This window comes from Maylandia zebra, unplaced genomic scaffold, assembly GCF_041146795.1.
Source record: "Maylandia zebra isolate NMK-2024a unplaced genomic scaffold, Mzebra_GT3a scaffold11, whole genome shotgun sequence".
In the NCBI taxonomy this organism is placed as follows: Eukaryota; Metazoa; Chordata; class Actinopteri; order Cichliformes; family Cichlidae; genus Maylandia; species Maylandia zebra.
The window spans coordinates 5734583-5748029 of NW_027490041.1; the positions used below are offsets into that span (position 1 = coordinate 5734583).

Here is a 13447-nt window from a genome sequence, read left to right on the forward strand (position 1 = left end):
CATATGATTGTTGGGTTTTTCTCTGTATCTATTACTGTACGATCTACTGTACAATATAAAGCGCATTGAGGTGACTGTTGTGATTTGGCGCTATATAAATAAAATTGAATTGAATTGAATTACATCCCATTTCAGGTACCTAGAACCTGAACCTTCTCTGGAAACCTGGGACGCTGGCGGGTTTCTCTTGCTTACCTATCTGCTCATCCTCTTTCTTTCTGCTCGCATGATGATTTCCTGGTTGAGTTTGTAAAGACTTTTGCTCAGGACCTTCTTGCTGTGCGGCAACAGTGCTAACCACCGTCCGCTGTATGTTTTTCAGTCATTAAATCAAACCATGAAAGATCAGCTTGCTTCTCGTGATGAACCTGTCTGTTTTCGATTCCACACCAGGGTCTGCCCACTGGAAAGTTCAGGGATAAGGGTGGAGGATACTCACACAAACATAAAAACCCAGATTGCAACTCCAACTCTCTGTTCTAGTTAACCAGACCTTTCAGGCTCTTGTTCAATTAGAACCTCATGGAGTCTGAGTTAGCGAGACAGTTAAACATCCCTCTATGCCCCCTTAATCCGCCCATTCCCACTAAGTCATTAAATAACCGAGTGTCCCCTCACATAACTCAGCGCACAGAGCCTGTCACCCCTGGCAATCACAAGAAAACACTTACCTTTTTTGCTTTTCATGCACCTCACAAACCACTCATACTCGGGTTTCCTTGGCTAGAATTACATAACCCCCACTTAGACTGGTCAGGTCAGAGGGTAATCAGTTAGAGTCTGTTCTGTCATTCAAATTGCCTTGTTTCTGCCCGTCCACCGGAACCTGTGGAACCATCAACCAACACTGAGACTGTTTTAGATCTCTCCTCTGTGCCCACCAAATGTCATGATCTTCAGGAAGTATTTAGCAAAAGTAAAGCGCTTTCACTGCCACCTCACAAACCACAGGACAGCACCATAGAACTACTCTCTGGCTCCACCCGGCCTTCTAGCTGGCTCTATAACCTGTCTAGACCTGAGTGTGCGGCTATGGAAAAGTACATTAAGGAATCCCTCGGTGCAGGCATAATCCAACGATTGTCATCTCAAGTTGGAACTTCTTTTTTGTGGGGAAAAAGGATGGCTCTCTCTGGCCATGCATTTACTTCAGGGGCCTCAGTGATATTACCATCAAGAATAAGTACCTATTACCTCATTAGCTCTGCTTTCAGGCCATTTCACAGTGCCACTGGGTTTACAAAACCCCACATCCGCAACGCTTACCACTTTTTCCAGATCAATCAGGGAGATAAGTGGAAGACCGTTTTAAACATGCCATTGGGGGACTACGAGTATTTGGTCATGCCGCCTGGGTTAACTAATGCTCCCGCAATGTTTCAAGATTAGTTAACGATGTCCTCCGGGAATTCCTTGACAGGTTCGTATTGGTGTATCTGGATGATATCCTCATTTTTCCCAAAACCTGCGAGGAACATCAGTCTCATGTCCATGCTATTTTTCCAACGTTTGCTGGAGAATAAACCTTATGTCAAAGCAAAAAAGTGTGAATTCCATTCCTCATCAATAACTTTTTTCAGTTACATTTTGGCATGGGGGCAGGTGAAGACGGATCTGGCAAATGTGAAAGCTTTAACAGAGTGGCCTACCCCTTGTACCCATTGTAGATTCAAGAAGCATCTCCAATGGGTTTTGGGAATAGCAAATTTTTATAGACTGTTCATTTTCAACTATAGTCAGGTAGCTGCACCACTCAAGTCTCAGCATGCATCTGGTCCCCCAAAGCTGAAACTGCATTCACCAAACTTAAGTATCTGTTCACCACGGCACCTTTTTGGTTCACCCTGATCACAGTTATCATTGCAAAGGTGGACACATCAGAAATTGGAGAAGGGAGAGGTAAATGATGCCAAGTGAAAGAGAATGCTTTGGGGGGGGTCATGCTGCTGTCATGGTCTGTGTGAGCGGCGGTGGTTTCCCACTAGACTCTGGTTTCTGCCTTTGGGTGAAGCCTGGTCAGCCTGTCCATTGTCCACACCTGACAGTAATCTACTAGGCTGAATATAACATCAGCACTCCCAATAACTCTGCTAACCTCCTAATCCTCGGATCATCTACTCACCCTTGCAGTTCAGTCACGTTTTCCTGGATGCTGGTCTTCTTGATTCACTCACAGCCACATTAATGCCTTTCGTCTCTTAGACTTACTGGACCACTTTGCCTGGATTCAAAGCTAACAAGTACTCACCCAGACCTCACCACCTGCCTTCCCCAAGTTGCTTTCCGACTGCTGACAAGTAAATGGTAAATGGACTGATTCTTATATAGCGTTTTTCTACTCTCCCGGAGTACTCAAAGCGCTCTATACAACATGCCACATCCACCCAATCACACCCATTCTCACAAACACTTTATCTGAACTTAGTGCTTTCTAAGTACATTCACGCACATTCATACTCTGATGGATGCATCGGAGAGCAAGTTGGGGTTAGTATCTTGCCCAAGGATACTTGACATGCAGACTGGAGGAGCCAGGGATCGAACCACCAACCTTCTGATCAGTAGGTCAGATCAGACCAGCTTTACCTCCTGAGCTACAGAAACCCCAAATAAGACATTGAAGATAACCTCGTTCACTTACTGTAACCTCCACCAGTGATCTTTCTGATGCTGCTCTACCTCTGTTACAGTGACTCAGATTACCATCAACCAAGACCCATTTCCGGAAACCTACCATAGAGCCCACTTCATGCTCACAGCTTCAAGTGCTTGACTTCCACCATAGTTCACAGTTCATGTTAAAAAATTCCAAGTGTCAAGTTCCTGTGTGTAAATAAAGCCTTGACGTCTAGTAATATTCAGTTCCTTCACCTTTGTCTGTATTTTGGGTTCACCATGTTGTTCTGGCCACACCGAGGTAACAGATTTATATTTGAAAAACAGAGAGACATGGGGGATTGCAATAAAGATGAGACACAAACCAGACCTTAAAATAAGAACATCTGAAAACGATGTAGGTGCAGTCTGGAAGCTCAAGTATTTGCTTTAAAAAACAGAGCTAGACTCCTGGTTGTTGGAGACAAGTGAACAACTTGAGGATAATAAACCTGTCAGAGGGGCTGAAGGATCAGAGCTCATGTTCTTATAGGCTGGATCTGGATTGTGCTTTGATTCGAGTTGAAGACAAAAATATTTCAGAAATGCTGACATGTCCTGCTGGAGAGAAATATTTAAAGTATCATGACTATTTTAGTGACTATTTTTTAATTTTTCTAAAGTGGTAGTGTTCTTTGAACTGAGCACCTCTGATTTATTTCCCATGATTTTAAGAATGAAGCGATGAGTTCATGTTTACTTACAGAGCTTTGTTGGAGGCTTTGACCACTGGCAACAGCCTCAGAAGAGCCTCCTCTGAAGCAGAGTATTTCTTCAGGTCAAACTCATCCAGATCTTCTTCTGATGACAGTAAGATGAAGACCAGAGCTGACCACTGAGCAGGAGACAGTTCATCTGTGGAGAGACTTCCTGATCTCAGGGACTGTTGGATCTCCTCCACTAGAGAACGATCATTCAGTTCATTCAGACAGTGGAACAGATTGATGCTTTTCTCTGCAGACAGATCCTCACTGAGCTTCTCCTTGATGTAGTGGACTGTTTCCTGATTGGTCTGTGAACTTCTTCCTGTTTGTGTCAGCAGACCTCGTAGGAGACTCTGATTGGTCTGCAATGAAAGACCCAGGAGGAAGCGGAGGAACAAGTCCAGGTGTCCATTTGGACTCTCTAAGGCCTTGTTCACAGCACTCTGGTGGAGAGATGGTTTAAACCACCAGGAGGTTGTTTGTTGTTGTTCCAGCAGATTGAGTCCAGAGTTGATGAAGGTCAGATGGACATGAAGAGCAGCCAGAAACTCCTGAACACTCAGATGGATGAAGCAGAACACCTTGTCCTGGTACAGTCCTCTCTCCTCTTTAAAGATCTGTGTGAACACTCCTGAGTACACTGAGGCTGCTCTGATATCGATGCCACACTCTGGCAGGTCTGATTCATAGAAGATCAGGTTTCCTTTCTGCAGCTGATCAAAAGCCAGTTTTCCCAGAGACTCAATCATCTTCCTGCTCTCTGGACTCCAGTGTGGATCTGTTGCATGTCCTCTATTATACTTGACCTTCTTCACTTTGGCCTGAACCACCAGGAAGTGGATGTACATCTCAGTCAGGGTGTTGGGCAGCTGTCCTCCCTCTCTGGTTTCCAGCACATCCTCCAGAACTGTAGCAGTGATCCAGCAGAAGACTGGGATGTGGCACATGATGTGGAGGCTTCGAGCTTTCTTGATGTGGGAGATGATCCTGCTGGCCTGCTCCTCATCTCTGAATCGGTTCCTGAAGTACTCCTCCTTCTGTGGGTCAGTGAACCCCCTGACCTCTGTCACCCTGTGAACATACTCAGGGGGGATCTGGTCTGCTGCTGCAGGTCGTGTGGTTATCCAGACGTGAGCATAGGGAAGAAGCGTCCCCCTGATCAGGCTTGTGAGAAGTACATCAACTGTGGTGGGCATCGTAATATCAGTCACACTCTTAGTGTTGTTGAAGTCCAGAGGACCTCGACACTCATCCAGACCATCAAAGATGAACACAACCTGGAAGTCTTCAAAGCTGCAGATTCCTGCTTCTTTGGTTTCAGTAAAGAAGTGATGAACAAGTCCCACCAAGCTGAACTTTTCCTCTTTCAGCACATTCAGCTCTCTGAAAGTGAATGGAAATATGAACTGGATGTCCTGGTTGGCTTTGTCTTCAGCCCAGTCCAGGCTGTATTTCTGTGTTAAGACCGTTTTCCCAATGCCAGCCACTCCCTTTGTCAGCACTGTTCTGATCAGGTCCTGTCTTTTGGGTGAGTCTTTAAAGATGTCTTCATGTCTGATTGTTGTTTCAGGTCTGTGTGGTTTCCTGGATGCTGTTTCAATCTGTCTGACCTCATGTTCATCATTGACCTCTGCAGTCCCTCCCTCTGTGATGTAGAGCTCTGTGTAGATCTGATTCAGGGGGGTTGAGTTTCCTGCTTTAGCGATGCCCTCAAACACACACTGGAACTTCTTCTTTAAGAGAGACTTGAGTTTAGGCTGACACTTCTGAAGAGCATCTGAATCAAAAAAAGGAAAAAAAGAAGGAAAAATACAAATCTGGTCTGAAGGAGCTATGTGATGTACTTTGGCCTTTATTTAACCTATCAAGTTTTTAATATACTCATTCTACCAGAAATCAAAAAGGGGCTTCAGGAATTCCTAAATGTATTTCCTGAAAAAAGCCACGTTAAATGTTTTGAACCTCCACATCTGCATTGCTTTGCAGCTTTTCATATGTACCTGATGCCAACATGTGCAGGCTAAACAGGTTTCTGCTTTCTGTGCCTCTTCTCCAAACTTTGTAACCAAAAATAACAACATTGAAGTGTCATAACGTTCCCCACTGCTATGTTATTTAAAGAAGCATCTGAGAGAGATTCAGTAATTCACATTTAATTCTTCTCGTAATTTACAATGGCAAAAGATAATGTAAACCCTTTCTGGCCACAATTTGCTTTATTATATGTAAATGTGGCATTTTTTTCATTAAACATTTAAGTCAAATGACCGATGCTTAAAGAGTGTCCTCTTGTTAGAGAAACACTCTGACTTTTCTTTTTTAAGGCAATCAGTTTGCATGGTTTTTAAAAGTAAAGAACACTTGTGTTTAATTAAATACAGCTCACATTCGATCTAAGTAGTTTCACACGTTTATGACGATCATCAAAATTCCTCCATGTAGTTTAGAAAATACATTTGCAGGCATGTAACAAATCCAAACATTCGTCGTAGAATGACGTTCTTGCCCTCTCCTTTTTCTTACAATGAATTCTGAGGTTTCACTTTCACATCTCAACAAACTGCAAGGTGACCATTTTTATTCATGGTATATGATGCATGACCTCACCTTGTTGAGCAGATGGATCAGAGTTCAAACGCAGCTGAGAGAAAAGAGAAGGATCTTTGATCTGAAGATGCTTGATTGTTATCTTGCATGCTTTGTCTCCTTTTTTCCTCACTGTGTCGATCAAGCTGCGTGCCTTATCTGCTCTGAGTGGGTTCCCCTCCAGTATCGATTCTTCCTCCAACTTATTTAAGATACCATCACTTACAAGGGCCTCAAGGAGCAGTTTAAGGATTTCTATTGTTACCCTCCAGACAAAGGCTGACCGTACCCTGGCAAGCTCCTCCTCTACAGGAAGAAGAAAGAGACATAAACATGCTTCTCAGTCGAAATCATGTGAAAAATACAGTGGAACCCCGACTTACGAATACCCCATTTAACAAAAAATTCAAGTTACGAAGGCAATGAACGGCAATATTTCTGCCCATGGTACGGCAAAATGCCGGTGTAACGAAATCCGCTGGCTCTGATTGGCTGAGCCTACAATGCCCACAAGGCCTTCCGAATCATGTGACAACCCCTTGGCTTCCGTACTCGTGCTTCGCTGTTCCACTTGAACGACATATTGTTGTTCTAGTTAGCAATTAGCCTATCGTTCAGCATCACCTCACTCAAAAGGTGCAATGGCTGTTTCGACTTAAGAAAATTTTCGACTTACGAAAGACCCTCGGGAACGGATTAATTTCGTAAGTCGGGGTTCCACTGTATTCTAACTTTGTTCAATTAACACTTCAACATCTCATCAACAAATACTAAATTTTAGGGTGTGTAGGGTTAAAATGATGCCAGCTTAAAATGAAACTGAAGAAAAAATTGAAACTGAAAAATAATGAAAAATATGAAAAACAAAATCTTGTCATTCATATCCTGCATTCCAGATTAAGTTTAAAATAAGAACGAGTGCAAGTACGAACGTGAGAATTATGTATATTGTAATAGGTATATTGTACCTAAATGATAGTATATTGTACAAACATGAAAAGTATATTGTTAGAACTATATCTAATATTGTTAGAACAATAGTATACTATAATAATAAACTTTTCACGTTATAATGTGACATAGCTCTATTTTTCTTTTGCCTGGGTGGCGGCTCTACGCTTCCGTACTACGCTTCTGTATCCAACACTTTTCAATGTGGCCTCACAAAATTATTATGACTACAACAACCATGAAAAGAGTTGGATGGACATTGCTACTCAATCACAGCTGCCTGGTCAATGTTTTTCATTAGTAATTTAGCAAAGTTGATGGTGTGTGTGTCTGTAAGACAGAGAGAGGGAGAGCGAGGGACAGATTTTGTATGATAAGCTTCATGTTATGAAGGCACAGTTTGAGCACTCGGGTCGCATCAGAGCATCAGGCCATATAGTGTGAGACCCTGCATCGTGACCTATGAACTTCTAACCTCTGCGATTTAATTGTACAGTTTGAGCAGGAGCTGAATAACGCGACTGAAAAAAAAAATCGCAGTGTTTGCCCAGCTTAATGCAGACTGTTTAAACTAAACAAGCTGCTGTTTCACATAATAAACCCTGTCAGCTGCAGTATTGTCTTCTGTTTTAACAGTTAAAGCAGTAGAGACGAGCTGTTTGCATGTGCGTGGAACTCTAGCGTCATTAACCATGCTAGCTGTTAGCTTATAGCTCACGCTAGCTAACCAGCGAGCAGTTAAAAGGACAGCTGAAGCTGCACAAAATACCCACAAACTTATCTCACTACAATGTAGCGCCGAAAATATGACTCGCAGCTCAAGCTCGACACAGCGTCTGTAACATAAGACTGACATCCAGCTAACCACAGCTAAAAGATATTTAGAGAAAACTTACAGTTTCCTCAGGTTACATGAACTGAGTTGTTTCACGCTGAAAAGTTGGTTTGTTTTGGCTCTCACTGAAGACATAGCTGCTCTTTTGTGCTGCTTTTACCCAATGGTATCTTTTGCGAGTGTGGACGCGTCATCTGTTTGCTCCTTAAATGCTTTTCTTCTTTTATTGATTTTTATGCTGATTTTTTCCCTTTTTTCCGTATGAGCTTACCTGCGATAGCTTCTAGACACTTATAGATCATTAGGACTAAAGTGTTCTTAACAGAAACAGCAACATTTTTATAGTTACCTTATCCTCAGCGCTCCGTGTGTCTGTGGCCTAGACACAGCTGAAGCCTGATTACAGTGTCTGAGCACCGAACAGCCCCAATAGCCTGGAAAGGTGCTAACCGCTAGGCTAACTAGCAACAAGATGCCTTCCCTATCCACAGATGACTACCACAGCCTCCTGCAGAAGATTGCAGTACTGGAGACAAAAATTCATCGCTTAGAAGTAAACGTGGAGGTAAATGGACTGTGTGGAAATGAAACAACCTTGCCTTTGATTCAAAACAATGGCGATGAGCAAGCTAGTACACAGCTAAGGAGCACAGATAACATGACCAAGAAAGTAGACTCTGTGCATTATTATAAATCCTCAAGTGATAATCCCCCCTTGGACTGTCTTGGTGCAAAACCAAGACATAAATCATGTCTCCTGGAAGGCGGAGGACGTATCACGGGCAGAGCACAGCAAGCTGAAATCTCTGAAACCGACTGGCCTTCACTTCCTACGAGACAGAGAAGCTCTTCTACCCCTGTATACGAGAGGAAACAGGACTGGACAACAGTGAATAGGAAGGTTAACAACAAACCTCCAAAACAACTGAATGTGAAACTGCACAACAGATTTGCTCCACTATCAAAGGACCCTGGATCTATATCGGACAACCATCCATCTAAAAGCAGCGAAGTAAGGTCTGAAAATCTGTTGAAAAGTAAAAGACCACAGGGAAAGCTAAAGGCTAGGCCTGAAACTCTGATTGTGGGTGACTCTGCCGTAAAGGATGTACAAATGATGTGCGGTAAGAACACTAAAGTCCTCTGCTTTCCTAAGGATATGGTCAACAACCTGAAGGAGAGAATTCTTCAAATTGCAGATGAATATCCAACTGTGACAAACATTGTCCTGCATACAGGGTCAAACGATGTGTCCAAACAACAGTCGGAGGTTCTGAAACGGGACTTTATTGGATTATTAAATACTGTAAACTCTCTGAATGCAGCTGTATTCATCAGTGGGCCTGTACCGCCGGTCAGAGGAGGAGACGAGAGATTCAGCAGGTTGTTTACACTGAATAAATGGCTTATATCAGCATGTACTGACCACTCGGTGCATTTTATCAACAACTTTAATATTTTTTGGGAACGCAGGCATCTGTTTAAAGCAAATGGATTTAATTTTAACAAGTCAGGGGTGAAACTGTTCACCTCCAACTTGTTTTATTCCATACGTCATCCATCCGTGCTTGGTGCCAAGGCTGAGATAAACGAGGAGTTATCTCATAAAGAGGAACAAACAGTACTCCAAGAACAGACAAAGCCCAGCAGAAACCTTGAGGAGGAGCTCCATCTGCCCCCACCCGGGAAGAGCCTCAGAAAGGAGAGACATCTGAGGCAAGAAGAGGGGTCCCTATTTGCCTCCAACTCTCTCAACAACACCAACGACCAGGACCAGGGACCACGACCTTCCCCAGTCCCCCAAACCCCTGACAGGCCATCACCCTCCTCCCCCTCCCTTTCTCCCTCCTCCCCACACCTGAAATTCACTGAGGAGATGATGGAGCGAGTCAATGCTGGGCTCAGATCTACCCCCCGGCCCAATCCCTTTTTGTCCCCCATAAACCCCCCACCAGAGCGGCCAAAGGTTCGCCATCGAGCCCCGCCCTCCTCAGAGCAATCGAAGTCACATTGCCCAGCCTCGCCCCCCTTAGTTCCTCCTTACCACCTTTACGCTCTGTCTCCACAGTCTGATGTGTTTAGGGTCCGGGCTGCGAGGATTATGGCAGTGGTGACTTTTCCCAGGAGAAGCTGGGACCCTGTTTACTAGAAGGTTTTAAAATCTCTGTACTTTTAGGTGACAGAAGGAGACATGTGGCCTGGTCAAAACACAGAGAGCTGCACTCTAAAAGATCTTTAAACATAGTAAACATACCTTGTGTGCCACAGACTGCTCCCAAACACGAGGGGACAAGTAATACCTCTAAAACACTTAAGTTGGCTTTATTAAACATTAGATCTTTAGCTGGGAAAACATTTTTAATTAATGATTTAATCACTGAGCACAGCCTTGATTTTATGTTTTTAACTGAAACTTGGTTGGACCAAAGTAACAGTGGAGCTGTTCTCATCGAGACGACCCCTCCTAACTACAGTTTTATCAGTGAGGCCAGGGCGAGCAGGAGAGGAGGAGGGGTCGCTGTCTTATTTAATGAATCATTTCAATGTAAGCAGCTATCTCCTGGAAGTTTTCAGTCTTTTGAATATGTGGCTTTACAGCTGAAGGCCCCATCCAAAGTTGTGTTTCTTAATGTTTACAGGCCTCCCAAATACTGCACAGACTTTTTTAATGACCTCAGTGAACTGCTGTCTGTGATCTGTGTTGATTTTGACTGTGTAATTATTGTTGGGGATTTTAACATCCATGTGGACAACCCTCAGGACAAAGGGACTAAAGACCTGAGTAACACTCTGGGCAACTTTGGGCTGACTCAGCATGTAACAGAGGCCACACATAATAGAGGACACACTCTTGACCTACTGATCTCCAAAGGCCTGAGCATTTCAAAGGTTACTGTGTCTGATGTGGGCCTGTCTGATCATTACTGTGTTTTCTTTGAAAGTAAAATCTCAGCCCACATAAATATATCAACAACAGTGATCACAAAACGGTGTATAACTGAACACAGTAGTGCAATTTTTTACCAGGTCTTCCCATTAACACCTGACCTGTCCAGAGGGTCAGTCAATGAGCTCGTCAATAGCTTCAATGCTAACATGTTAAATGTAATGGACACTATTGCTCCCATTAAGGTGAAGGTTATCTCTGGAAGGAAGAAGTCTCCATGGAGAAACTCCACACTGGTGAAAAATGAAAAAAGAGAGTGTAGGAAAGCTGAGCGCAGATGGAGAAAAACAAACCTCCAGGTTCATTATGACATCTATAAAGAGAAACTTCACAATTTTAATTTACAACTGAGGAATGCAAGGAGGTCCTACTTCTCTGACATCATCACTAAAAACAGCCATAATGCTCGGGTCTTATTTTCTACAGTTGACAGGCTAACGAACCCTCCTGTGTCAGTGGCAGCTGAACTTCATTCGACCATGGCCTGCAATGACTTTGCCAAATTCTTCACAGAAAAAATCCAAAAAATTAGACAAGCAATTGGTACATCAACAGCAGATCCAGGATATGTACTGTGTCCACCAAAAAACTGTTTAAACACCATGAAACAGTTTCAACCTATTAACAGCAAAGACCTGGAGGACATCTTAGGTCAACTGAACTCCTCCTCCTGCTGTTTAGATGTCCTGCCAACAAGTTTTTTCAAAAAGGTCTCAAAGACTTTAGAGTCAGACCTGTTACAGATCGTCAACTTTTCTTTATTATCAGGTGTGTTTCCAGAATCACTAAAAACTGCTGTAATCAAACCTATACTGAAAAAGGACAATCTTGACAAGACACAAATGAACAACTACAGGCCGATCTCAAATCTCTCATTTTTAAGTAAGATCATTGAAAAAGCAGTTTCTCAACAGCTCAGTTACTTCTTAAAATAGAATAACTACTACGATGCCTTCCAGTCAGGTTTTAGACAGAACCACAGCACTGAAACCGCTCTGACCAAAGTGTTTAATGACATATGTCTGAATACAGACAGTGGAAAAATGTCAGTTTTAGTTTTACTGGATCTCAGTGCAGCATTTGATACAGTTGACCACAACATATTACTCAAACGACTGGAGAACTGGGCAGGTCTTTCAGGAACTGTACTAAACTGGTTCAAAACATACTTAGAAAACAGGAAATACTTTGTATCAATAGGTAACTTCACATCTGCGCAGACAAGTATCACATGTGGAGTTCCCCAAGGTTCCATCTTGGGACCCTTTCTGTTTAACATTTACATGCTCCCACTGGCACAGATTATAAAGAACAACAAAATAAACTATCATAGCTATGCAGATGACACACAAATATATATCACAATGTCACCAGGAGACCGAGGCCCCGTACAATTTTCTCCAGCTAAACAAAAACAAAACTGAGGTAATAGTCTTTGGCGCCAAAGAAAAACGATTACAGGTCACCAGAGAACTTCAATCTATACATCTAAAAACCACAAACCAGGCGAGAAATTTGGGTGTAGTGATGGATGCAGACCTAAACTTAAAAAAACACATTAAGACAATAACAAAGTCAGCTTACTATCACCTCAAGAATATTTCAAGGATAAAAGATCTGATGTCTCAACAGGACCTGGAAAAACTAGTCCATGCATTCATCTTTAGTAGGCTTGATTACTGTAACAGCATCTTTACAGGTCTACCTAAAAAAATCAGTCAGACAACTACAGCTCATTCAGAACTCTGCTGCTCGAGTCCTCACTAAGACCAAAAAAGTGGACCACATCAGTCCAGCTCTGAGGTCTTTACACTGGCTGCCTGTCCGTCAGAGGATAGACTTTAAAGTTCTGATGCTGGTCTATAAAGCTCTGAATGGTTTAGGACCAAAATACATCAGTGACCTCCTGACTCAGTATGAACCTTCCAGATCCCTCAGGTCATCTGGATCCGGTCTTTTATCAGTTCCCAGAGTCAGAACCAGACACGGAGAAGCTGCATTCAGCTTTTATGCTCCTTATATCTGGAACAAACTCCCAGAAAGCCTCAGATCAGCTGAAACACTCAGTTTATTTAAATCCAGGTTGAAGACTCACCTGTTCTCAGCTGCATTTGAATAAAGCACCAAATCCACACTTTAAGCTTAAATTTCAAAACTTACATTTAACTACTGATTTTATCTACTGTTCTGATTTTATCTGTTTTGATTTTATATACTGTTTTGTTTGTTTGTTTGTTTGCTTGTTTTAATCAATTTTAAATCATGCTTTTTATTTGTTTTTGTTTCTAATGTCTCTGTAAAGCACTTTGAATCACCTTGTTGTTGAATTGTGCTATACAAATAAATTTGCCTTGCCTTGCCTTTAAGCGAAACATTCTTTGTATGTGAGGAAAATGCTGTTCATCCTCTTCAGCTCTAGCGTAGACAACTGGCTTTGCCATGTTTTCATGTGTGTCTTCTTTCCGTGTGTCCGCTACTTTGAAACGCTTGGGCCCGCCACAGTTTCAAGCTGGACATGTGACTGCATGGCCACATCTGATTGGTAAAAAAGTTACCGGAAACTCCACTGGCGGCATGTTATCTAATGTGTTAAACTAATTATTTTTTAAAAAGTAACGAGTCAAATTTTGGAAATGTAGCAGAGTAAAAGTACCGTTTCTTCTTCACAAATGTACTCAAGTAAAAGTAAAAAGTATCGTGCAAAAAGGGTACTTTAAAAGTAAATTTTTTTTCCAAAAACTTACTCAAGTAAATATAACGGAGTAAATG

General features: G+C 42.5%; 2 protein-coding genes across 3 annotated transcripts in view; one reads left to right on the top strand and one right to left on the bottom strand.

Annotated features, from left to right (window-relative positions):
* LOC143415939 (uncharacterized) overlaps positions 1–13447 on the top strand; it is a 282785-nt gene that overhangs the window by 176357 nt on the left and 92981 nt on the right. The gene's annotated exons all lie outside the window — the stretch shown is intronic.
* LOC143412335 (protein NLRC3-like) overlaps positions 1–13447 on the bottom strand; it is a 108031-nt gene that overhangs the window by 29297 nt on the left and 65287 nt on the right. For both annotated transcript variants that reach the window (XM_076881323.1, XM_076881324.1), the window contains 2 exons: positions 5967–6251; positions 3360–5136 (listed from right to left, as the gene is read on the bottom strand). In XM_076881323.1, coding sequence (XP_076737438.1) covers positions 3360–5136; positions 5967–6251 — 2062 coding nt within the window. The remainder of the gene's footprint in view (positions 1–3359; positions 5137–5966; positions 6252–13447) is intronic.